At 39.2% G+C, this 26,601-nt stretch overlaps 2 protein-coding genes across 8 annotated transcripts in view; one reads left to right on the top strand and one right to left on the bottom strand.

The window, feature by feature from the left end:
• pofut4 (protein O-fucosyltransferase 4) lies at positions 1 to 6,904 on the top strand. The gene is made up of 5 exons (XM_077531203.1): positions 1 to 326; positions 551 to 889; positions 969 to 1,349; positions 1,484 to 2,106; positions 5,434 to 6,904. The coding sequence occupies exons 2-5, from the start codon at positions 551 to 553 to the stop codon at positions 5,582 to 5,584; spliced, it is 1,494 nt and encodes a 497-aa protein (XP_077387329.1). The 5' UTR covers positions 1 to 326; the 3' UTR covers positions 5,585 to 6,904.
• The window catches only part of znf185 (zinc finger protein 185 with LIM domain), a 26,575-nt gene continuing 6,096 nt past the window's right edge, over positions 6,123 to 26,601 (bottom strand). For 2 of the 7 annotated variants that reach the window (XM_077531196.1, XM_077531195.1), the window contains exons 11-40: positions 26,103 to 26,207; positions 25,738 to 26,025; positions 24,074 to 24,139; positions 23,773 to 23,841; positions 23,468 to 23,542; positions 23,102 to 23,200; positions 21,387 to 21,440; positions 21,129 to 21,185; positions 20,260 to 20,310; positions 20,118 to 20,162; positions 18,031 to 18,072; positions 17,829 to 17,894; positions 17,022 to 17,069; positions 16,820 to 16,885; positions 16,013 to 16,060; positions 15,811 to 15,876; positions 14,962 to 15,003; positions 14,732 to 14,797; positions 14,195 to 14,236; positions 13,986 to 14,051; positions 13,771 to 13,839; positions 13,588 to 13,650; positions 13,265 to 13,342; positions 13,030 to 13,077; positions 11,154 to 11,192; positions 9,313 to 9,366; positions 9,160 to 9,234; positions 9,049 to 9,069; positions 8,066 to 8,168; positions 6,123 to 7,460 (exon numbers count right to left, since the gene is read on the bottom strand). In XM_077531196.1, coding sequence (XP_077387322.1) covers positions 7,359 to 7,460; positions 8,066 to 8,168; positions 9,049 to 9,069; positions 9,160 to 9,234; positions 9,313 to 9,366; positions 11,154 to 11,192; positions 13,030 to 13,077; positions 13,265 to 13,342; positions 13,588 to 13,650; positions 13,771 to 13,839; positions 13,986 to 14,051; positions 14,195 to 14,236; positions 14,732 to 14,797; positions 14,962 to 15,003; positions 15,811 to 15,876; positions 16,013 to 16,060; positions 16,820 to 16,885; positions 17,022 to 17,069; positions 17,829 to 17,894; positions 18,031 to 18,072; positions 20,118 to 20,162; positions 20,260 to 20,310; positions 21,129 to 21,185; positions 21,387 to 21,440; positions 23,102 to 23,200; positions 23,468 to 23,542; positions 23,773 to 23,841; positions 24,074 to 24,139; positions 25,738 to 26,025; positions 26,103 to 26,207 — 2,113 coding nt within the window. In that variant the 3' untranslated portion in view covers positions 6,123 to 7,358. The remainder of the gene's footprint in view (positions 7,461 to 8,065; positions 8,169 to 9,048; positions 9,070 to 9,159; positions 9,235 to 9,312; positions 9,367 to 11,153; positions 11,193 to 13,029; positions 13,078 to 13,264; positions 13,343 to 13,587; positions 13,651 to 13,770; positions 13,840 to 13,985; positions 14,052 to 14,194; positions 14,237 to 14,731; positions 14,798 to 14,961; positions 15,004 to 15,810; positions 15,877 to 16,012; positions 16,061 to 16,819; positions 16,886 to 17,021; positions 17,070 to 17,828; positions 17,895 to 18,030; positions 18,073 to 20,117; positions 20,163 to 20,259; positions 20,311 to 21,128; positions 21,186 to 21,386; positions 21,441 to 23,101; positions 23,201 to 23,467; positions 23,543 to 23,772; positions 23,842 to 24,073; positions 24,140 to 25,737; positions 26,026 to 26,102; positions 26,208 to 26,601) is intronic. The other 5 variants (XM_077531200.1, XM_077531199.1, XM_077531197.1 and 2 more) reach the window with 5 other exon arrangements.

Genomic DNA, 26,601 nt, shown 5'->3' on the forward strand with positions numbered 1-26,601 from the left:
GTGTATATGTTTCTTTTCATAAGTAGATGACTTGAAAATCAAGCGAAATGTAGTATTTCTGACTTATGCTGAGTTTATACCGCCATTAGACTGTAGATGGCGGTGCACCGCTCTACTACTTCAGAGGTGCCTGGAGAAGCTGCACAAGAAGAAGAATCCAGCTGTTTTGTTTTTTTTCCCCCTCCAGCTGGCTGCATCGTTCGACGTGACCAAATAGCATCACGCTAACGCTTACCTACAATAACAATACCTTGTTCTTACATGTTAAATCCCGCATTGGAGTCGTAAGAGGACGGAACTTCCATGTGCGTCCAGCGGTAACGAAGGTACTTTCTTTAGTACTTGTTTGTTTTCCCACTTTTACATACAGCTGTGGCAGCGTATGAGTATGTGATCTGTAATTATTTAATTTTAGCACAGAACATCAAAACCTTCCATTTGAGTAACCACGATCAAATACTCATGTAGCTCGAGAGAGCAGTATGAATAATATGTTTGTAACTACCTAATGATAACTTCCCGACGTTTGTTTTGATTTGTGCTCTTTCAGATGGCAGGGAGATGCAGGCTGGTGTCCTGTGTGTGTTTGGGTCTGTTTGGCGTCCTGTGCTGGGTGTGGGTCTCCTTCGCGTCCTTCCCCGATCAACAGCATGTCATGGTGCCCTATGATGCAGCGGACCAAGGACCTTTCAAGCCCCAGAGTGCTCTTGCAGACATGGAGTTTGCCCCAGCGAGTTCGTACCGTGGTCCTGGCAACCAAGACCAGCGCAGCAACAAGGAGCTGCCCATTATCCTGTGGTGGAGCGGAGGCTTATTTCCACATTTCCCTGGAGATACTGAACGAATTGACTGCGCCACATCGTCCTGCCTGGCCACGAGTAACCGCAAGGTAGCAGTGGTTCTCAAATCATGCTTTATGCTTTCATCTACGTTGTGTTTATGTGCTGTTTAAATTGTCGGATCGTAAGGTCCAGCTGTACAAACGGACGTCGTCCATCATCTTCTACGGGACGGACTTCCGGGCCTACGAAGCGCCGCTCCCTCGTCTCCGCCACCAGACGTGGGCTCTATTCCACGAAGAGTCCCCCATGAATAACTACCTTCTCTCCCACGGGCCGGGCATCAGGATGTTCAATTACACCGCCACGTTCCGCCGGGAGTCCGACTACCCTTTGACCCTGCAGTGGCTGCCGTCGCTGAGCTACCTACTGGAGCCCACGGCGGTGTCCCTGAAGGAGAAGAACCAGCTGAGGTTGAAAGGCCTGGCCCCCGTACTCTACATGCAGTCGCACTGCGACGTGCCCTCCGATCGAGACCGATACGTCCGAGAGCTCATGAAGTATATCGAGGTAACGCACGCATGATGTCGTTTTTGTCTAAATGAGGCTTACTCCGGCATATTTTGTTGCCACTCCATAAAATAAGTGAATTTTCAGCCAATAATAGAATAAGATCCTCAAGTGTGGATTTTTTCCTTTGTCAGGTGGATTCTTACGGAAAATGTCTGAACAACAAAGCTCTGCCCGCACACCTAGAAGACACGTCGACCGCCACAGGTGAGGAGGCCCCCTTCATGACGTTTGTGGGCCGCTACAAGTTCCACCTGGCGCTGGAGAACGGCCGCTGCGCAGACTACATGACCGAGAAGCTATGGCGGCCCCTCCACCAGGGCTGCGTTCCCGTCTACCGAGGCTCCCCTGCGGTGGCAGACTGGATGCCCAACAACCACTCGGTCGTCGTCATCGATGACTTCCCCTCACCGAAAGCTCTCGCCGAGTTCCTCAAGTTCCTGGATGAGAACGACGACGAATATGCCAAATATTTGGCGTTCAAGGACGTCCGCAGCGTCACAAACGCTCGTTTGCTGGAGGCTCTGGAGACCCGCGAGTGGGGGGTTAACGACATGAGCAAACCCAACTACTTGAATGGATTTGAGTGCTACGTGTGTGACCAGGAGAACGCGAGGTTGGCTGCCGAGCGAGCCAATAGGAAAGCTCCGGAGGCAAACCCGCCTCCGAAACCAAAGATGGCAACCAACGCTCACATGGGATGCCCTTTGCCCAGCCCGGGCTATGGAGAAGTCCAAGACCTGCCTGCAGGTGATGGGTGAGTCACTTTGAAACTCTTCACTTAGGGGAAAACTGATTTGGATTTTAATTCAATGTCTTTTGTTTGTTTTTTCATTGCTATTATGTTAATAAATCATCCATTTACTTTGCTGTTACTTTGTTTTATGGTTGTTCTTTGAAGGTACGATAGTTAAAGTTGAGTTTTGGCAGTTGAGTAAAAACAAAAGTTTTGAAATAATGAATAATTGCGTTTATTAATTGTGATTTCAATATCAGTCTATTTTTAAATCTTCGTAATTTAAAGGGATACTTGACTCATTGAACAATTTTCAGCAGTGAAAAGTTAATATTTTGTCCAGAATGAGTTTTGTAACTTCATTATTTTTCATGTATAATTAATACCTTTATCCATCCATTCATTTTCTTCACCGCTTGCTCTTCACAAGTTTCACAGGGGTGCTGGAGCCTATCCCAGCTTGCTTCAGGCAGTAGGCGGAGTACACCCTGAACTGGTTGCCAGCCAATTGCAGTTAATACCTTTAAAAAGTAGTTTTTCTACTTGCTGTCGACTGATGATGACATCATCCGTGCTGAGGAAGTAGATAACGGCCAATTGTGGCTCACCTGTTTTCTGGGTTTGGTCAGTAAACTGAGCCATGATTGGTCGTTACCTACTTCCCACGGGTGATGTCATCAATCGGCAGCAAGTAGAAAAATTACATTTTAAAGGTATTAATTGCACGTGAAATATAATGACGTTGCCATATTACTTATAGACAAAATATTAACTTTTTACTGCTGAAAATGTATCCCTTTAAATTTCTTCAAATTAATTAAAAATAAAAAAAATAAATTAAGGATTAATTTTGCTCAAGGCAAGTTTGAAGTGTCTTATTTTGCAATAAAATCTCCTTCCATTGGTTGCCATATCATCCCGAAGCGTCCTTGGGTCCCTTGAAAGGTGCTATATTAATAAAAGTTATTATCATGGATATGCACCACCAATCAGCGGTGTTTCGGATGGGTGTGGAAAAACGATTTGCAAATCTTAAATTTTTATACCACTTACTTCTGACGAGGACAACTGCTGCCACGTCGCATTTACTTAAAAAAAAAAAAAAAAAAAAGTTAATGATTTTTAGCTTGCATTTGCAGCTGTTTCTGGCGCCATTTTGAGTTGTTTGGTTTCTCGGAAGGAGACGCCCATGATGAGAGCTAGCGGGCTAATAGCTAGGGATGTAACGATAACGGCAATATCGTGATATCACGATAGTAAAACTGCCACAATATATCGTCGTCGTCATGTCACGATATTAAAAGCAGCCCATCAGTTTAAAAAAAAAAAAAAAAAAAAAAAGTCGTGTTTATTTCCATTTGTGCAGTTCTCGCACCCTCTGGTAGGTAGTTTTTTTTAGTGCAGTTTAATTTTCACAAGGCATATTTTGGCCCTTATATGTTTAAAACCCACGCTAATTGTCAGATGAAGTGGCACGTAATATGCTTGTGAACCAAGTTAGTATGCAGAGGAACTCAATGTGTGCTTGCATTAGCAAGCAATTCTTATTAGATTGTAGGTTGTTTATATGCATTGCTGTAATGTACAAAAGCACAATATTGTGTTTTGCTTTTATTTTGGTTTGTTTTTTTAATTTAATTGATTTTTTTAATTAATTTTTATTTATTTTATTTTGTTTTTTTATTTATTTTTTCTTTCTTTTTCTTTTTTTAGCATGAGCTCTTTTTTGTTTTTAACAATATTGCGGCCATTTTTGTATCGCCAACCTCCCCACAATATCGTGATAATTATCGTATTGTGACCTTCATATCGTGATGATATCGTACCATGATGTTTGGATATCGTTACATCCCTACTAACAGCTAGCTGAAAAGGAAGCAGACTTCCCCAGCTAGCTAGTATTTATAGCACCAAAAACTAAGGATGTAACGATATCCAAACATCACGATACGATATTATCACGTTATGGTCATGATACGATAATTATCCCCCCCCACAATTGGCAATATTTCAAAAAGGTCACAATAAAAAAAAAAGCTTAATATTGTGCTTTTGTACATAACAGCAATGCATATAAACCAACAACAATCTATAATAACAATACTAAGTAGGGGTGTTAAAAAAAATCGATTCGGCGATATATCGCGATACTACATCGCGCGATTCTCGAATCGATTCAATAATCGGCAGAATCGATTTTTTTTTTTTTTTTTTTTTTTTTAGGATTCACACCTTGAGCATGGAAGAATGTTATATGAACGGCACATTAAGCCTTAATATTTTTATTTTAATGCTGTTCAAATGTGAAACAGATTGCAAACTGTTTGTGTACAGTGGCTCACGGTTATAAGCCTCAAGTTTTAGATAAATATATTCATACAAATCTTACAGTGTACATGTACAAATTTACTGATAGTATTTTCTAAATTTGAATGGAAAAAAATCGCAACAATCGACTTATAAATTCGTATCGGGATTAATCGGTATCGAATCGTGACCATTCGTATCGGGATTAATCGGTATCGAATCGAATCGTGACCTGTGAATCGTGATACGAATCGAATCGTCAGGTACTAGGCAATTCACACCCCTAATACTAAGGCACTTACTTGCTAATGCAAGCACACATTGATCGTTTCACAAGCAAATTAGGCTCCCCTTCATCTGACAATTAGCATAGATTTTAAACATTGAAGGCCAAAACATCCCTAATGAAAATTAAATTGCACTAAAACTAGCCACTAGAGGGTGCTAGAACTGCACAAATATAAATCAATGTGACTTTTTTTTTTTTTTAACAGATGTGTTCCTTTTAAATATTGTGAACATGACGACGACAATGTTGTGGCAGTTTTAATATCACGATATTGCCCTTATCGTTACATCCCTACCAAAAACCACCCCGGGTTCTGCCTTTTGGCCGCATCACAGTGAGAGTTGAAGTAAGACATTTTTGAAAAACTTTTTGGAGCGGCCAAAACTTCCCAGTGTATTCATTGGTTCAATATTTTATTTTTAAGGAAGTGAATATGAGGCTTAGTAAAGCACTTTGCGTACCCTAAGGTGATAAAGTGCTACTGGTATTAACGTTTTGATCAAATTTAGTTTTCATTTGTTGGATTATTATATGTCTTTATTTCGGAAAAGTACAAGGAGTAACCATTTGCCACATTTGTAGTAAAGTAGTTCAAATAGAATCAACAGCGCCTCTGCTGGTTGCAGCGAAGCAGCGCGCTCCATTTTGCCTCATTTGTTCCACGCAACTGTCTTAATGATCACTTAATAGCCTAATTTATTATGCCCACGCCGAATTAAAACACGCCTAATGTCGTCGTATCTGTCTCGCAGATGGTTGCAAATGTGGCCTCAGGACTACTGGCAGAGTCTGGACCAAGCGGAGGGCCTGGAGTCCCTGATAAGAAGCAACGAGTCGGATGCCGCACTGTTGTGGAAGCACATCCAAAGAATCGCCGTCAGCCGAGCGAGAGGCAAACGCTGACGTTGGCCGTCAACGGGCCAAGGAGGATGGAGGACGTCCAAGAGTCCAGATGTGCTCCACAAAATGCACACTTTTTTTTTTTTTTTTTTACGCCTTATTTGCACCTGCGCCCCAAAACTGTCGTCCCCTTATGGGCAGTTTATTTGATTTTGTTATTTTACAAGGCGCATACTTTGAGTTCAATAATGTCAAGGTGCTGAGCATTAACTTGAAACTGTGTGCGGCAAAGTTGCGCCCTAGGGGCGCGTTGTCATTCTCAGGGGGAAGACGTGTTTGCATTGGAGTGAAGCCAAACTCAAATTTCGCGTGCCAAGCCTTGTGTGAGGACAATCAGGACAGGAGCCACTGGACTTAATTAGCTTAATTCCCCATCACCTTTTTTAAACAAGTAGCCTACGTGACAATGCAAAGAAAATGTGCTACTTGCCTGATAATTTATCAGTTTGCTACCAATTGATGCAATTATATGTGCAACTTAGTTTTTTAAATCAACTTTTTTTTTTTTTTTTTTTTTTTAATTGCACGCAAACAAGCACACTTTGTTACATTTTTATACCAGGATAAATATTTTATTTTGTGAATAAGCATCAGACAAGTGAACTTTTTTTTTTTTAAGTCATTGAGTTTTTAGAATGGTATTTTATGACAAGTCATATTTAAGCAAAGTAAATAAATATTATATTGTATCCCGTATTGGCAGTCTTACTGAATTCAATTTGCAGTTAAGCCCCAAATGATACGTACGATGACCAAGTTTTGAGAGTATAAAATGTTTTTTATTAGAGATAGACCGATATCGTTCTATTTTTTCAGGGCCGATACCAATACCGATTATTCATAGTCAAGGATGCTAATAACTGATATTTGGAGCAGATATTCATTTTCAATAAAAGGGAAAATATTGGCATCAAAAATTTCAAAAATACAAACTCCAGCACTTATTTTTTATTTTATTTTTAAGCATATGTTTATTGAACAATATTTATGGTTAGTAACATATTGGAGTTAAAAAAAAAAATAAAAATTAAATTAACAAAAATTTCAGGGATCTTCCAGTTGCACGTCTTCAAAAGTTAAATACAAACTATAGCTCAATTTTGTTTGCTACAGTCAATAAAGTTTGTTTTTTTAAATACTAATTATCTGATGTATTAAAATTTTACTTAGTTTTAATTTCAAACAAAAACAGAAGGTGCAGAATTCCCAGCGTCAGAAGAAAAATTTAAATAATTAGTTCCCTGATTTATTATGACTTTTTCTCTCAACATTTTTTTAAATGGATCTATTATCGTCTGCATGATTCTTCATCAAAATGCTGAATATCGGCGCCGATAATCGGTCTATCCCTAATTTTTATGACCTATTATTTAAGCATTCGATTTGCATCTACTGAGGAAGTGTTTGAATTGGGCAAACAATAACGGAAATGGCAAATGCATTTACTCTAAGTCTTTTGCCACTTCAACAAATGAAAATTTTAACTGGAAATTTGGTTCACGGCGCAGACCCAATTTGGGCTTAATTGTATCTGATGTGCAGACAAATCCTTAAGTTACACTTTCACCAGCACGAAGAAGAGCGCAAGCGTGTTTTTGCCTGCCAATGAAAATCTGGTCTTGCGCGAAAAAGAATCTAAAGTAATTATTTTTATTGCTCGTTACAGTCTCTTGGCTCACCCTAAAACATTCCATCCTTCTTGCATTCAAGCCGTCCGAAACTTGGTTGCAAGGCGGGCCGCTTCTCACTTTAAATGCAAATGAAGAGCCGCTTGCGATCAATCGAAGGCTGCCGCGTAGCAGCTCTCGCAGTGGACTTTGCCTCCGCGCAGGAACATGTTGTCGATGAGGTTTCCCATCGGCTTCCAGCACGAAGCGCACTGAAAAATATGGACAGGAAAATTACTAAAAAAAAACAAAAGCAAAAATTAACACCAGTACAATTACTCAACTCTTTTGATACATAATATCCCAAAAACAAATATAACAGATACTTTCATATCTCAATATAGCTTTTTTTTTGCATGACATTAAAAGCACTTTTCTATTCCTGGTGGTAAAATGGCCACAAGAGGGCCACCATTAATACTGATAGCTTAAAAAGCCTGCTGCCAAAAAATAGATCCAATTGAATGAAAACTTGAACATGAAATATGAACAAATCCACGTTTGGAGGAAGGCTGAAGGACGAGTATCCAAGTGGCACAATGGGGGTTTCATATTTGTATTTCTGTGCACGTGCCACTGGCCGGAATCTTACTGTCCTCGTAACGTTGCTAGGCAACCAGCTGGGCCTCCAGGAAGTCACTGGCCAATTGATTGTTTTTCCCCTCCTCTTGGCAGTCTTTGTGTCAAACTGTGTTATGAATTCTTATTTATTCATCCTCAGAATGTTTCCTCTTTGAAAACAGAACGATCAGCCTACTTCGAAAAGCGTGTTTTTAACGGCTCATTTCTCCGGTGTAAGAACGATGACGCAATGTACCTTGAAACAATGCGGGTGGCAGTTAATGTTAAGGTGCTCGATGGTGATCTTGGCGTCGTTGCCCACCAGCTGGCCGCAGTATGTGCAGGGGGAGGAGACAGAGCTGCAAAGGGGGAGGACACGCAAACAAAGATTTTCCACTCAAAAATATCAATAAACTTTCACACTTCCTCTATTAGGATGCTATGAATTCTACATATGTCCTTGATTAACTCTGGATGAGTTTAATTTGTACAGTGACTATGGGCCAAAAAATGTGTTTTTTAATAACACTCTTAAGAATTAAACATATTTTTGCCACATTTTTTTGCTTCAATTCCATACATAGACATTGTGTTGCGCCTTCTGGTGCATGCCTTGGCCACCTGGGGGCAGTATACTACAGACACGTAGATATACACGAAGGACACAATTGCTCAGAAAGCAACAGTAATATTAGCCATTCTTTGTAGAGGATAAAGAAAATATGCCCCATGAATTATATTATATTGTCTTCCTAATTGTACTGCTGTACTCTTTGCGTCCAATACTTCCATCGTTCTTTTAAAGAAACGTGCAATTCTTTGCGGGTGCGGATACAGAGACCACACTTATCCATTATTTATCTAACAAAAAATGTATTTGTATTTTTTAAAAGTTATTTAACTAAAACATTTTAAATTTAATGAATTGATGGCGTTTAACCGTCTCAAAATAATGTTTAAAGCCCATCAAATTTTACCAGTTAATATACAAATTAAATAAAAGTTATTAAAAAAAAATATGCACTGCTAGCTTGATAGATAGATAGAAGTTTTACTTCTTTCTATCCCTTTTCATTTCTCTTTTTTTAAGGAATGAAATAAAATTGAATTGAAAATTTGAAAAAAAAAAAAGGGTTTAATTTTGGCTGGTCAGTAGACTTGATTTTTCTTTTTTTAAATATGTATTTTTTTATTATTATTTATAATAGTGTGAGTTCATTCCTGGGTGGAGGTAATTACCTGGAGTAAGAGGGGGACCAGCTGGAAGCGCCACAAGCAGAAGACAACCAGGATGTGAGCCAAAATCATTCATCAGCAGTATTTCTTATCAATAGCATAAATAAGTCATACCTATTGAATGAGCCTGTGGCATTATGGGAGGACATGGCGCCGGTATCGACATACTCCTTCACGTACACAAACGGCCTGAAACAAACAAACACGCAGGTTCAAGACGAGCTCACACAAACGTGGATCATCACTTTGAATTGAAATGACTCTCACTTTTTGATGTCGGGTTCCGGCGTGGGGATTCGCGGGGCCTCCACCCGCACGGTCCTGGCGTCAGACAAGGAATCGTTAGTTTCATCGCTCAATCACGGGTGACAACCATGTTGCGCGCGCACGCGCCGGCATCTGCTCGGCGCAGCTCGGAAAGATAATCATTTTCTGTCCGCGCCGGTTAATGTCGTGCTGCTTGACGGCGAGACGTTTGACAAAGCGACACCTCCAATGCGCATCGGTAATCTGACATCTGGAGAATCGTAATCGTGTGGGAGGAACGAGGAGGAGATGCAGTACAGTAGGGCGGCAGAAGGAAATTGAAAGAAATTTGATGAACTAAGATATGGAAATATAAAATATGGAAAAAGATGATGAGGTACACATATTAAACAGTTAATTCAGTTGTTCACAAAGTGTGCTAAACTTACTGATAGGGGTACCCAGCGGTATATCAATGACTTAAATGTTCAAATTCTGCACAACATTAATGTAGTTTTAACTTAAAATAGTTAGGGGTGTCAAAATTAGTGTGTTAATTTAAATTGAATTTAACCCCACTATTTTATTTTAACGTGCGATGAATGACCGCCCCTGACTTGGAGGGCCTGCATGAGGAGAATTCTAGTTGCAACACGGCAGACACATCCACGTCACAATTTAGCAGTAATAAATTGAATAATAATGCGTATATTTGTGGAGACTGGGGTCAAGTTGTATTTTACAATTTTAAAAATGCGTAGATTTTCACAAGTTACTTCATGTTAACTCATTTGCTCCCAAAAATGTATAAAAACGTTCTGTTTTAAATATTGCCATGGTCCCAAAAACGTATTTATATGTTTTTCTTTTTTTTTTTTCTCTTTTTTTTAATGCTACAGCAGAATGCTTTGATGCAGTCTCCAAACTGAAGAGAATGCTTAAATAGTAGTTATTACAAAAACTTCCAGCAGGTGGCAGTAGAGTATAAGAGATCAACCAGGGCTATGTTGCAAAAAGCTCATTTCCCCAGTGTTTTAAACAGATTTGTGAATAATGATGAAACTTATCTATATTCTAATGAAAAAGATAGAAATATACTTTTTTTTCCTGATGAAAGAAGAGACTAATCTTTCTTTTGGTAGGTTCCATATTTTTATAGCAATAGAACACAATATTCTGTGGGAATTGCAAAAGCCGGAAGTGAACTGGGTTGCTTCAGTGAAAATGGCTGGGAGTGAATGAGTTAAAGATGAGATAGCTCTTAATATGAAAAGAAAAATGCACTGGGGTGTCACCAATATTTTACAAATGCAATTATGCCATCTAGTGGCAGGTAAATTACCTCAACACAAATTCATTAAAATATCACAGAATTAAAAATATCACACTTTTTTTTACAGTACATCATTTTAATTTTAACAAACTTATGAATTATCAAATTACTGTATCAATGACTAAAATGCAGCCATATTTTATTAGTTTAACCTTTTGTCCACTTTTATGTTAACGAGTAATTTAGAACACATAAATTTTGCGATTAATCGTGAGTTAACTATTGACGTCAGGCAATTGATTACGATTAAACATTTTAATCGCCTGGCATCCCTAAAAATAATACAATAATAAATAATAAGAAGGCTTCACTTCATCCAATACTTTTGTTCATTTTCTTTATCAGGAGAATTCTCAAAATAAGCTTGACTAATGTGCAAAAGTAAACGTGTAAAAAGCAAAAATAATAGTACTCCACAACACGATTGTTGTTCCGCCTCACCCGACTGATAAAAGAGCTTCGACCGCAAGCGCGTTAGAGCAGACGAGACGACCGGCAGAGCAAACTTTTCCCAAGATCATGAACTCACCGATCCATCGTCAGCCCCTCGTGTTCGCCGTAGGTCTCCCTGGAATATGAAAGGGAGCCGGATTAGACTTTCACTGCCGGCTGGAGCCGTCAATATGCTGGACACGTTCCAGTAAACAGGGATTTGTTTGGCCGTTTCTTTTTTCTAAGTCTTCTCCGCAGAGTGTTCGGATTTATTGACCAAGTGGGTCACTTTCACAATTTTGTCACTTGATCATGAACTGAGTTTGTCTTGACGTAAAGTTGCAAAAAGGCAGAACATGTCTGGAATTCTATCTATCTATCTATCTATCTATCTATCTATCTATCCATTTATACCTATCCATTTATCCATCCATCCATCCATTTATCCATCCATCCATCCATTTATCCATCCATCCATTTATCCATCCATCCATCCATCCATCCATCCGGGATGTTATGATATCCCCATATCACGATACGATATCACGATATGAAGGTCATGATACAATAGTTATCACGATATTGTGGGGATGATGGCGATACAAAAGATGGTCTCAATATTGTTTATATATATATATATATATATATATATATATATATATATATATATATATATATAAAAATTAAAAAAAAGCTCATACAAAAAAACAATACTGTGTTTTTGTACATTACAGCAATGAAAAATATAAAAATATTACATATAAAAAATATATATAAATATTAGGGGTGTTAAAAAAATCGATTCGGCGATATATCACGATACTACATCGCGCGATTCTCGAATCGATTCAATTAAAAAAAAAAAAAACGCTTTTTTTTTTTTTTTTTTTTTTTTTTTTTTTTTTTAAGAGCTCAGAATTGTTCATTCGGTAGTCTTACCGATTCAACGTCTTATCATCATTGCCTTTTTTGTGTGTGTGTGTGTGTGTGAATCGATTTTTAAACTTCCATTTTTAATGGAAAAATATTCAACAAAACGTCTGACTTCGGGTTAGGATTCACACCTTGAGCATGGAAGAATGTTATATGAACGGAACATTAAGCCTTAATATTTTATTTTAATGCTGTTCAAACATGAAACAGATTACAACCTCTATAAGACTGACATTTCAGATATATAAATAATACATTTTCATATAAATCTTACACTCTACAAGCTTACTGATTAGTATTTTCTAAATTTGAATGAAAAAAAATCGCAACAATCGACTTATAAATTCGTATCGGGATTAATCGGTATCGAATCGAATCGTGACCTGTGAATCGTGATACGAATCGAATCGTCAGGTACTAGGCAATTCACACCCCTAATAAATATAATATATATATTGAGGCACTATTACAAGCATTACAATAAATTGATTTTTTATTTTTAATAAAATTAATACATTGATAATTAATTAAATGATATATGAAATTAATAAATTGAGTTCCTCCACATATTGACTCTGTTCACAAGCATGTTAAGTTTCCCTTCATCTGACCATTAGCGTGGATTTTAAACTTAGAAGGGCCAAAACATGCCTTGTGAAAATTAAACTGCACTAAAAAAAACAAAAAAAAAACTAGCCACCAGAGGGTGCTAAAACTGCACAAACGGAAATCAACCCGACTTTTTTTAACAGATGGGCGTGCTTTTAATATTGTGACATGACGACGACGACATATTGTGGCAGTTTTAATATTGCGATATCACGATATTGCCGCCATCGTTACATCCCTACTATCTATCTATCTATCTATCTATCTATCTATCCATCCATCCATCCATCCATCCATCCATCCATCCATCCCTTAAAAAAATAATCCCCAGGTTGAAAACCAAACCCTGCCACAGCATGCGGATTGTCTGATATTTGATTTCGGTTGTATTTCCCTGATCTGGAGAGTATCCAACTTTGAAAGTTTCCTACCTGATGGTGGTGAGGGTTGTGACCGTGTGCATATGCGAGTCCTCTAGGCTACAAAACACATCAAATAGCAGCATTATGTAAGTGAAGTTTCCACTTAGGTTTAAGCTTGTTTTCAATTAAATGCTTGACAGCCTCTTAATTTCCACACACTTATAAATCCTGCTAGAATGGCGAAAAGCAAAAAAAAACGGCTTTAATTTGCATCTAATGAGCTCCGCCATGGGGAAATGAATACCTCTCTACTTCCTCCGTAGGGAGAGTATACACGGAGGGGGACGTCCACCTGTCCCATGGCGAGTCATCCTCTTTTGACCTAAAAACACAAGATGATGGGGAATTTCACATTGTATACAATTTCATTTGGAAAAAATGCATGCTTATGGCAAAACCATATCCGATATCAGACATATTTTTATCAGCACCAGTGCACAATGTATTCTGGCTCAATGAGCGTGACTGTTCATGCAGCAAAAGCCTCCGCCATATAGCGAGAGGGAGTCGGGTCAGTGGAGTAAAAGGAGTAAGATAGCCGCCAACCCTCCTCCAAAGGTGACGTACTTTCTCTCAAACGTAACCAGGGTTTGTTGTTCATCCCATTGGCCTGCTCCTGGAGCCTTGTGTCTGAACGAGAACACATACATTGAAAGGCTTTTAGTGGGTAATGCGCAAAGGGGGAGGGGGGCGAAACGAGCCGGAGTACATGGAGTGGAGGCATAAGAGTAAATCGAAGTGTGTCATCACCTCTCTTCTGTGGCGGTCTGCAGAGGCGTTGTGGTTTCCCACGTGCGCGCCCACCGGTGAGTGCTGAGGCTGTAGAGGAGGCGAGTCGTGATGGAGGAGTGGCGGCGCATGGAGCGGAACGACAAAATAAGTGCGTTGTTTAAGAAATGGATTTTGCACCACTCCCGGCGCTCACTCGCGTATCCGTTACACGTTCAGCGGGCCGAGGCGAATACCTTGTGGCGGTGGTGTCGATGGGGATGACGTCCTCTGCCAGCGATTCCAGTATCTGACTCTTCAAACTTGTTTGCAAGCAAACACAAAAAGTTAATAAATGAAAAGACATGTAGATGTGGGTTCGGGAATTTGGTTATAAATATGCATAGGAATGTACGTTTGCTTATTGAAGATAATAATAATTTTTAAAAAAAATTAAAAAACTTACGTGATCTTGGGCTCTTTCCTCTCTATGAAAGTGTGTGAGGAACTGAAGAAGAACATAACATGAAAGTAATTTGGGTGGACGAATGTGATTAGCGTGTCTGTTTCACAGTCAAATATGAAAAGTCAGTTTAGACCTTTATGTGTGAACTTATATTCTATACTGTTTATGATTATAAACTTGCGGGACCCAAAATCTGAGCTAAGGAGCCATTTTGGTTGGGTTGGTAAAAGTTTAAGGGTCTAGGAACTGACCGATAGGGGTTTTTGAAGGCTGCAATACAGTAGACATGGAGTGATGGATGGATGCAAACTAGCTAGCTAGAAAGATAGCTAGCTTGCTAGCTAGCTACTTGTGGTGCAGGACCCAAAATGTGAGCAGAGGAGTCAGTTAGGGTGGGTTGATAAAAGGGGTCTAGGAACTCACATTTAGGGGGATTTGGAGGCTACAAAATAAGTGTGTTGCTTAAGAAATGGATTTGCACCACTCCCGGCGCTCACTCGCGGATCCGTTACACGTACAGCGGGCCGAGGTGAATACCTTGTGGTGGTGGTGTCGATGGGGATGACGTCCTCTGCCAGTGATTCCAGGATCTGACTCTTCATACTTGTTTGCAAGCCAACACAAAATGAATGAATGAATAAAAAGAATAAATGAATGAATGAATGAATAAAAAGACATGATGTGAATTCGGTAATGTGGTTAAAAATCTGCATTTAATAATTTAAGGAGTAAATGGATGTTGGTTTACTGTATACATGACAACTTACGTGATCTTCGGCTCATTCCTCTCGATGAAAGTGTGTGATGAACTGAAGAAGAGCATAAAGTGAAATTAAATCTGGGTGGGGACGTGGTTAGCATGTCTGTCTCACAGTCATATATTCTGGGTTTGAATCTCAGTTAAGATCTTTCCATGTGAATGTATATTCTATATTGTTTATGATTCTAAACTTGTGGGACCCAAAAATTGAGCTAAGGAGCCATTTTGGTTGGGTTGGTAAAAGTTGTCTAGGGACTGGCCGATAGGGTTTTTTTGTGGCTACAATAGAGTTGACATGGAGTGATGGATGGATGCAAGCTAGCTAGCTAGAGAGATAGCTAGCTTGCTACTGGTGGGGCAGGACCTAAAATGTGAGCAGAGGAGTCATTTAGGGTAGGTTGATAAAAGTTCTAAGGGGTCTACGAACTGACTGATAGGGGGTTTTGGAGGCTACAATACATTAGACATAGAGTAATGCATGGATCATAGCTAGCTATCTTGAGAGATAACGAGTGAGCTTGCGAGCCTGAAAGCCAAAATGGCTGCTCTGCTCACATTTTGGGTTGCTTAGTAAAAGTTCTAAAGGGGTCGAGGGACTGACCGATATGGTTTTTGGAGGCTACAATACAGTAGACACGGAGCGATGGCTGGATGATAGCTAGTTCGCTAGAGAGATAGCTAGTGAGCTTGCTAGCTAGAAACCTAGGGTGGGGTGATAAAAGGGGTCTAGGAAGGGGTCTAGGAAGTCAGGGTTTTGGAGGCTACAAAATAAGTGTGTTACTTAAGAAATGGATTTGCACCACTCCCGGCGCTCACTCGCGGATCCATTACACGTTCAATGGGCCGAGGCGAATACCTTGTGGTGGTGGTGTCGATGGAGATGACGTCCTCCGCCAGTGATTCCAGGATCTGACTCTTCATACTTGTTTGCACGTAAACACAAAAAGTTAATGAATAATAAGACATGTTGATGTGGGTGGGGGAATGTAGCTATAAATTTACATTTAATCGTTCAAGGAGTAAATGGATGTTGGCTTACTGTAGATATAAGAACTTACGTGATCTTGGGCTCATCCCTCTCCCTCTCTATGAAAGTGTGTGATGACCTAAAGAAGAGCATAAAGTGAAATTAAATTTGGGTGAGGACGTGGTTAGGATGTCTGTCTCACAGTCAGATATTCTGGGTGAATGTATATTCTATATTGTTTATGATTCTAAACTTGTGGGACCCAAAAATTGAGCTAAGGAGCCATTTTGGTTGGGTTGGTAAAAGTTGTCTAGGGACTGGCCGATAGGGGTTTTTGGTGGCTACAATAGACTTGACATGGTATGATGGATGGATGCAAGCAGGCTAGCTCGAGAGTTAGCTAGCTTGTTAGCTAGAAAGCCAGCTAGCTACTGGTGGGGCAGGACCTAAAATGTGATCAGAGGAGTCATTTAGGTTGACAAAAGTTATAAGGGGTCTAGGAACTGACTGGTTGGGGGGTTTGGAGGCCACAATACAGTAGACATGGAGTAATGCATGGACGATAGTTAGCTAGTTGAGAGATAACGAATGAGCTTGATAGCTAGAAATCCAAAATGGCTGCTCTGCTCACATTTTGGGTGGGTTAGTAAAAGTTCTAAGGGGTCTAGGGACTGACCGATAGGGTTTTTTGAGGCTACAATACAGTAGACACGGCGTGATGGATGGATGATAGCTAGCTAGCTAGAAAGATAGCTAGTGAGCTTGCGAGCCGTGATGGAGGAGTGGCGGCACATGGAGCGGAACGACAAAATAAGTGTGTTCCTTAAGAAATGGATTTGCTCCACTCCCGGCACTCACTAGCGGATCCGTTACATGTTCAGCGGGCCGAGGCGAATACCTTGTGGTGGTTGTGTCGATGGGGATGACATCCTCTGCCAGCGATTCCAAGATCTGACTCTTCCTACTTGTTTGCAAGCAAACACAAAAAGTTAATGAATAATAAGACATGTTGATGTGGGTGGGGGAATGTAGCTATAAATTTACATTTAATCGTTCAAGGAGTAAATGGATGTTGGCTTACTGTAGATATAAGAACTTACGTGATCTTGGGCTCATCCCTCTCCCTCTCTATGAAAGTGTGTGATGACCTAAAGAAGAGCATAAAGTGAAATTAAATTTGGGTGAGGACGTGGTTAGGATGTCTGTCTCACAGTCAGATATTCTGGGTGAATGTATATTCTATATTGTTTATGATTCTAAACTTGTGGGACCCAAAAATTGAGCTAAGGAGCCATTTTGGTTGGGTTGGTAAAAGTTGTCTAGGGACTGGCCGATAGGGGTTTTTGGTGGCTACAATAGACTTGACATGGTATGATGGATGGATGCAAGCAGGCTAGCTCGAGAGTTAGCTAGCTTGTTAGCTAGAAAGCCAGCTAGCTACTGGTGGGGCAGGACCTAAAATGTGATCAGAGGAGTCATTTAGGTTGACAAAAGTTATAAGGGGTCTAGGAACTGACTGGTTGGGGGGTTTGGAGGCCACAATACAGTAGACATGGAGTAATGCATGGACGATAGTTAGCTAGTTGAGAGATAACGAATGAGCTTGATAGCTAGAAATCCAAAATGGCTGCTCTGCTCACATTTTGGGTGGGTTAGTAAAAGTTCTAAGGGGTCTAGGGACTGACCGATAGGGTTTTTTGAGGCTACAATACAGTAGACACGGCGTGATGGATGGATGATAGCTAGCTAGCTAGAAAGATAGCTAGTGAGCTTGCGAGCCGTGATGGAGGAGTGGCGGCACATGGAGCGGAACGACAAAATAAGTGTGTTCCTTAAGAAATGGATTTGCTCCACTCCCGGCGCTCACTAGCGGATCCGTTACATGTTCAGCGGGCCGAGGCGAATACCTTGTGGTGGTTGTGTCGATGGGGATGACATCCTCTGCCAGCGATTCCAAGATCTGACTCTTCCTACTTGTTTGCAAGCAAACACAAAAAGTTAATGAATCATAAGACATGTTGATGTGGGAGGGGGAATGTGGTTATAAATATGCATTTAATAATGTAAGGAGTAAGTGGATGTTGGCTTATGGTAGATATAAGAACTTACGTGATCTTGGGCTCTTTCTTCTCTATGAAAGTATGTGATGAACTAAAGAAGAGCATAAAGTGAAATTAAATTTGGGTGAGGACGTGGTTAGCATGTCTGTCTCGCAGTCAGATATTCTGGGTTTGAATCTCAGTTTAGATCTTTCTGTGTGAACGTAAATTCTATATTGTTTATGATTCTAAACTTGTGGGACCCCAAATTTGAGCTAAGGAGCCATTTTGGTTGGGTTGGTAAAGGTTGTAAGGGGACTAGGGACTGGCCGATAGGGGTTTTTCGAGGCTACAATACAGTAGACATGGAACGATGGATGAATGACAGCTAGCTAGCGAGATAGCTAGTGAGCTTGCTAGCTAGAAAGCTAGCTAGCGACTGGTGGGGCAGGACCTAAAATGTGAACAGAGGAGTCATTTAGGGTGGGTTGACAAAGTTCTATTGGGTCTAGTAATTGACTGATAGAGGGTTTTGGAGGCTACAATACAGTAGACATTGAGTAATACATGGATGACAGCTAGCTAGAGAGATAGCGTGTGAGCTTGCTAGCTAGAAAGCCAAAATGGTTCCTCTACTCACATTTTGGGTGGGTTAGTAAAAGTCTGAAGGGGTCTAGGGACTGGGTTTTTGGAGGCTACAAAACGGATGGACGGACAGATCCATCTGAATTCAAGTTGTGTCATCGCCAACAGTGCATATCCCAGGTTGGACTTGACTTTATTTGCAAAATAGCATTATTTTAACAGCTTATCAAGATACGTTCCCTGTGATTGACTATCGACCAGCCCAAGGTCTTCTATGTCTCTCAGCTAAAGTCAGCTGGGGCAGGATAAACAGGATAAATGGCAGCATGAATGCTTATTGACATAGAGAATAAAATATATTGTTGCTGTCAAGCAGAAAACTTCTACGTACAAATATGGTAAATGTGTTTCCACCGCCCCTCCCCTACAAATCGATACAATTGGTCAGTCCTCATGTCGCCTGTTATTATAATGCATTATTAACCAATTAAAAGTGTTGAAAAGATCTTTAAGGGGAAAAAATATATATATTAACGCTCTTTGACCTCGAAACTAGTTCTCCACCCATTTAGTGTACTGGTAAAATTGACATTAATTACACGCAAGGGCAATTATCTAATGTAATTATGTAACTTCGTAATATGGTGGGTAGCATGGCAACCTGGTAGTGATTAATGTGTCTGTCTCACAGTGTCACGGTTTGGGGTTAGAATATCGTCTCTAGTGTGGAATTTGCATGTGTACAATCCAAAATGGATTGTACTGCACCTTGGATGGAATATAACAAGGAGATCTTTATTGGCTTTATATTTCATCTCTTATTTAGGTTAACAACACCTTCAAAACACTTTACAGGACAACAGCTGGCACGCTAAGATGATTAATTAATTTAGCCATCAAAGGATATTTAATCAACTCTGATGGCCTGAAGTTATTTTGGCCATTAATCACTCCAAATCATTTACTAATTGATGTCACCACGTTGTAAAAATGTGTGATAGTTCAAAGAAATATGCATTTAATAATGGGTGAGGTTATTGGATGAATTAGAATAAATGATGATGTGCTTTAAGAGCTTACTCTAGATAGAAGAACTTATGTGATGATCTCGGGCTCTTTGCTCTCAATGAAAGTGTGTGATGAACTAAAGAAGAATATAACATGGAATTAAATTATAACAAGACTGATTAAATTCCTACCTGGCAGAATAAAGTCATAATCCTCATTGGAATTGGAGATTTTATAATAGAATGAATGTGTGACAATTAGCATAAAACTGTTCTTTATTAGCTTTAAAAATTAAAATTAAAAAAATACAGTGAAACCTCAAATGTTTAACACTGCAAAAGTCAGTTTGTAGATTTTATGTTACATTTTATACTGTACAATATGCCTCAAAATGTGTTCATTTTAAAAAACACATTGAAGCATGATAGCAGCTGATCACAATACAAAACAATACACAATGAAAACTGCTGTAGTCGGAATACTGACGCGTTTGTCTGCTCATATTAGCAGCACAAACGGCACTCCCGACAGAGGCAGGTGGAATTTGTGTGATCCATTCTCTACCTGTTGATGGAAATATCTGCGAGGGGCTGCAGCAGGTCAGAGGAGCTGCAGGAGAGAAAAAAGGGACTCGTAATCACATTGTGCTGCATTATGCATGACGGGAGCTGCAAAACTGTCACAGCTCCCGAACCAATATGATTACCTGTTTGGGGATGTGGTCCCTATCGGGTACGGATCAAATGGATCAGCCGAGCTGAAACACAATTTCACACTGATTTCACTCTCAATTGTCAGCACCGCGCGTCTGGTGTCACATTGACTCTTAATGGAAAGATGTAATGCGGTATGAATGGTAAACAGAAACAGCTGGACTGCGGGGTAGGGCTGGGAGTTTGTGGCAAACATCATCATGATTATTTGGATTGATATTGAAATTATGTTTAATAAACATTATGATGATGATTATTATTAATCATTAATTCAAAACTGAGTATTCATTCTACTAAAACTCAACTTTAAATATAACTTAAAAGAAACAACCAGAAAATGAATTACCGGTAGTAACAAATAAAACAAAAATAATGTCAATAAAAAAAGAATAAAAATAAATAATAAAAATAAAGACCTGCCGTTCGTGCTGTGTGCATATTGGCCTCTAGGAGGTGGTGTGGTGCGGTTCATGCATACATTAAGATGAAACAGTTGAAGGAGAAAGTCGCAATTTATAAATATGGTAGTTTTTCACAGATTAGAAAGAATATATACCTGTGAGTATTACATGGCTGTCACTATCAAATACTTTTAGAATTGAATATTCTATCAATTATTCCACTGATTAATCTTTTTTTTTTTTTTTTTAATTACAACTACTCTATTATTTTAAAAAAGTGATTAATTTGATAATTGGTTAGTGTTCTATTAATTAATGTTGACACATCTAGTGTATTGTTATATTATATATTGTGTATATTTTACACTTAGCCTTCATCCGATATAAGTAAACAGAAAGAAACACTGAACTCTTCACCACATCCAAACCAAACACGGCCAGTAAAAAGCGAGTCAAGCTACCTGAACTCAGTCACCGTGGTGGTCACACGTGAGCTCGAGAGGTCACGCTTCTTCTCCCTGCGCGGTGATGGCGAGATGGAGAGGTAAGGAGCGCGTGAATGATGTGATGGGCGGAGAAAAGAGGGCAGGCAAAGGTTACTGTGGTTCTTCTCATGCACTATTTACATTGAAAGTACTGACAGCTAGGCACGCAACTATTTGACTAGCCTGCAAACCAGGACAGAATAATTTTTGTTTGCGTATGAGTACTTGCCATACCTGTTTTCAGTAATGGTTACAGCTCGGGTGGTTATCGTGACAGTCTCTGTGTTGCTGACGGGCAAAAAGAGACATCATTCAGAGTCAGTGTGGATTATTTGAACGCAAGTCCTGCGATTGCATCTAACTTTGGGTTGTTTTCTGTGTAACTGGGTGTATCTGAGGCTAGCAAACAAAGCAGCGATACATCATCAGAACAGAACATTCTCTTCTATTTTCAGTCGCGCAGATAACATGTCGCTCCCTTTTACAAAGTGCCGGCTTCAAGAAACTTTGGTTTATGAATTTATATTTCAGGCTGAGCAGGAGAGGACATGGAATACTGACAACTAATGGACTTCAACAAAAGTTAGTGGCTCTAATGGGTATGATTTCATCAGACACCTTTCTATAGTTCACTCTCATATAAAAACAACCTCTCTGTATAGTGTCTGCATTTAGAAGTGATGTAAGCCAGCAGAAAAGGGAGGGATGGGCAACTGTTGTTTTTTTTCCCCCACTGCAAAGGGCTTTCTTGCATAAAAATGACCATTCAAGGGCACCACAAAACGACTTAACAGCAAATCAACACTAACTCTTTGACTGCCAAAAATGTTTAATAACGATTAGTAAAATCACGATGTATGCCACCATAAACGTTAAATGACGTCAACTACTTTTTATATTTTTTATTATTTTTTAAATCAATGGGCAGTGCAACGTATAAGTGCAGCACTGCCTGGTCAATGGGTTGTGGAATCAAAAACACTCACGAACTTTGGCCAGCAGATGGCAGCATTGTATCTCTTTTCAATGGGCTGCCGGGTGTATGAAATTACAATAAAACATGACGAAATCTGATGAAAACTAATGAAATAGAACGTTTTCAAAGATGACGTGAATGAAAGCCTTTGTCATATTTTTATTTAATTTTTGATAACGTGTGGCAGTAAAAGAGTTAACTACAAGAACTCATCTTGAGCATTTTGTTTCCCCACAAAAATCAACTCACTCAAAATGTTCATATTATTGAGGTTCTATGTTTGTCATTCTAATTCCGCAAAATATTAGGAGACTTATTCATGTTGTAGTATAGGGCAGTAGAAGACCCAGTGTAAGCACAAGGCATGTCTGCCATCTTGTGGTGTAAGCTGATATTACAACTAAAAACAACGATTGCAACAATCGATGCATATTCACAGTTGGGCACCCACAAATTCAAATTCACAGATTGTTTTTTCAATTTCATTTAATATAATTTTTGGGTTCTGTTAATATATATATATATATATATATATATATATATATATATATATATATTAACAGAACCCAAAAATTATATTAAATATATATATATATATATATTTATTTATTTATTTATTTATTTATGTTTATTTTAGTTAATGTGCCAGTTGCCCATCCTTGCATTATTGTATGTATAAATGTCCAGAGCAGTAGATATCCGTGTTGATAAGAATTCGTAGTACAGACACAGATGGAAACCTTTTGAAACCATTTCCCTCACAACATCCTTCTTTTTTAAATTGCATTAATTTGAGCCACTACTGGTATTTGTCAGATATGAAATATCGAGCAGTGTAAAGCTATGAATCCAACATACACAATATGTAAATACATTGACACTGACAAAAAAAAAAGCACTGATTTGGAAAATAATAAACATGGATTTTATTCCCCCCCACACCCCACCCCCGTTTTTGTGGCTTTTGTTGTACCTTTCAAATTCAGTGTGCACGTCCTTTTCAAATTCAGTGTGCAGATCCTGACTCCAATGTACGGGGCTGGGGGGAACAGGCAGTTCAGGTTCTTCTTGACTGCAGAGGCGGAAAGATAACAGTCAAAATTACAGTAAAAATAAATACGGTGGGGGTGTGTTGGATCAGATTGTGAAGATAGAGGAGAAATGTTATGTTATGTTTTTGGTACTTATTGTACAGCATTATGACAGTATACAGACCGTCAACTTGAGAGCAGAGGGACGAAATACCAAAGTGTAATATGAAGCTCAACAGTGCCCCCTTGTGATTTGTATTCTAAAACCATGTTGCTGCCTTTCATTTGACTGTGTGTATTTAACAAACCCAGAAATGAGATTCAAGAGTTCCTCTGTTCTTGCTTCATGGTTGCTGAGAGCTGAAGTTGGATCATGTTCTTTTCTATTGACATTAAGGAAACAGATCAGTGAACCTACTTTGGCACACGCACACACACATATTTATATCTCTTTAGCCATGTCTAATTTGGAACTAACTCTTGACAGGTATTTTTAGCAAGCTGCAAATGAGACGCGACTCCTTTGAAGTTGAAGACAGCGGCCAAATGCCATTATGTGTCTTCTTGCCAACTCTGCTGTGAAATGAATGAGAAAGTAGTTTTAGTTGTGTACCCTTCCTCTGAGCGAGTGTCCGCTGAGCGTTCCTCTTCCTTTGCCAGCCCTGGCTCGTCATCCATCAGACTGAAGTGGAAATGAAGACCACAAAAAAAAAAAATCCTTCTTATCAGATGGCATGCTAAACTGTGACATAACATGCTAGTGCCAAAGGAAAATAGTTTTTTTTGTTTGTCTGCTTCCATCTACAAACAGGTGAACAAATTCAAGTATTGGAAAATGAAAATGTCATTTATTTCTCTGAAGCCACCATGAGCCAAAGCAAAAATACTTGTGCATTGAAGCATGCGTACTGTACCTGGATGAGTTTGAGTCATCTGGAATGAGGTTTTCATACATGGCGGTAAGGGTTTCAACTCTGGAGCTGTGAAGATAAAGAGCAACTGTGTGGAATTCCGGGTCAAAGTCTTTACACATTTGCCAAAATGGAATGTGAGCATGCCAATGAAATGCCTTTGAAATATTAAACATAGCACACTGTAAACCACTCACTGGAATTCCACATTTTAAGCAAAAATACACTGTATATCGTCGCTGCTATGTGAAAAACACTTTTGTCCTTTTTTTTTTTTTTCATTTTTTTCATTTTTATTTTTGTGGGATGAATCTGAATCCGACAAACATAAAAATAAAGAAATTAAACTGCAAACATGCAACCGCCACCCCCTCCAAAAAAAAATAAATAAAGTGTTTTTCACACAGCAGCGACGATATATTCATTTGTTCAGCATAATTTTTCATTGCACATTTTATTTTGATCTGTGCTTCAATTAATTCAATGATAATGAGTGATTTCAAAATGAGGGTGTTGAAGATCACAAGTAGCAAGGCATTCAAAAATAACTGAACAACAAAACACTAATCACAAAAAGTGAGGAATATTCATTCGACTTTTGGTTGAATTTTCAGGATGAATCAAAACTGCACGTTGACTTCATTTGACCTTCTCTTAACTTTTGAACGTACTTGTCCAAATGTTAAAGTTTCAGCGCTACTTGCTGGTTTTTGATCCATGAATTGGCCAATACATTTCCTGGTTCAATTACTGCAAAAACAGTAGAAAATTTAAGAAAAAATTTATAGTAAAATAAGAAAATTATTACTTAAAATAAGCAAAATGATCTGCTAACAGAACAAGAAAAGTGTACTTAAATTTACCTTTAAGATTTAGAAAAATAAGAAAATAATACTATTCCCATATCAACCATAGCGTCTTGAAAATAGCATTTTTATACAAAAAAGTGATAGACTTTTTCCAAGCTGTAATAAATAGAACTATTTTCTTAAAATACATGTGTATTTTTTTACTCTTGGATAACTTTGCCTGAGTGTCAACCAGGGAAGTAACAGGTCACATTTTTTATTTGGTGCTATATAAATAAAGTTGAGTTGAGTTGACCCAGGCCGGGATTGAACCCACAAGGCACTCTACCACAAGACCACTGAATGTAGATGTCGTCATATTGGAAAAAACGTAAAATGAGCTTCGTAAATATAACGAAATCAAACGCGCACTTTTGTCTGATTGTTTTCATACTTGTGATTTTTCCATTTATCTTATTTCTATATTATGCAACATCTTAAAATGAGAAAATTCATCTTATGAAACCCCAGTTCAGGGCCTTTGATGTTGGTTAGTTGTCATCTTAAAATGTGGAAAATGCTTGTTTTAAGCCTCATGGTACTTAAAACTGGCTTTTAACACTCAAGGCTAAAACTGCTTGATCAAATAAGATAATTAAGTAAAAAAGTATCGAAAAATTATAACAATGATCATGTCTGACAATTTCATTTTAAGTAAAAATAACTTGTCAAAGTAAAATAAGAAAATTTAGGTTAAATTTAAGAAATTATATCTTAGTTAAAATTTCAGTTTTTCAATTCGATCGAATCGGTATATAAAAAGTCCTCTTTATTATGATGATCACATTTTGACACAATGATTAAACTTCGATTCCCAACCTTGAGTTTTCCAAAGGTTCTGGTTCCTCACTGATGGTGACGAGATGGGTGTCAGCAGCTCCCAAATCGTCACGCTCCGAATGGGTGGAAACGACGTGAAGATAATCGGCAATGAGTTCAGGGAGCGCCGCCGCCATCTTGGTGTCATCCTGGTTCATGTCTTCAAAGGGGTCCCTGCTCATAGCCTGCAGCGGAGAGAGGTCTTCTTTCGCGGGTGTAGGGGGGAGCACCTCCACCTTTGGAGGCTCATTAACGGTGACGACGGATGTTTTGACACTCGAGGCGACGCTGTTAACATAAGACGGGCAATGAGACAAATTGACAGGAAGGGACGACTGCTTCGAGAAACTTGGCTGAGGATTTACAGGTTTTGTGTCTTGGGTGGTTCTGGCACAGGTGTGACAGATTCGATGGGGACGACAGGGAAGGGGAGCTCGACCCTTACAGGGGCATCATCTGCAATCTCCACCCTGCACATTTGGAGCACACACACACACACACATGTGGGCAGGGCCGGACTGGCCATCTGGCATACAGGGCAGATGCCCGGTAGGCCGGGTTCTTTTTGGGCCGATGCAGTGCTTTTTAATTATTATTTTTCTACATTTACCTCAAGAGACTGGCCTGGAATTTAGAGGGACTAGAGTCCAGTAATCCAGTTCGAATATAAATCGCAAACTGAAACATTATCAATAAACATCAGTGGCAGAACTACCTGCTACAAGTAGGTAGGAGTCGGGCTGGGCCAGGCCAGTGGGCCTAAGTCAAAATGCCAGGGCCATTTTTTTTTGTGCCAGTCCAGCCCTGCATGTGGTTAAACATTAACATTTGATAATGCACCTTCTCTTAAAAATGCTGGGTCAA

The sequence above is a fragment of the Festucalex cinctus genome, chromosome 9, assembly GCF_051991245.1.
Source record: "Festucalex cinctus isolate MCC-2025b chromosome 9, RoL_Fcin_1.0, whole genome shotgun sequence".
Lineage (NCBI taxonomy): Eukaryota > Metazoa > Chordata > Actinopteri > Syngnathiformes > Syngnathidae > Festucalex > Festucalex cinctus.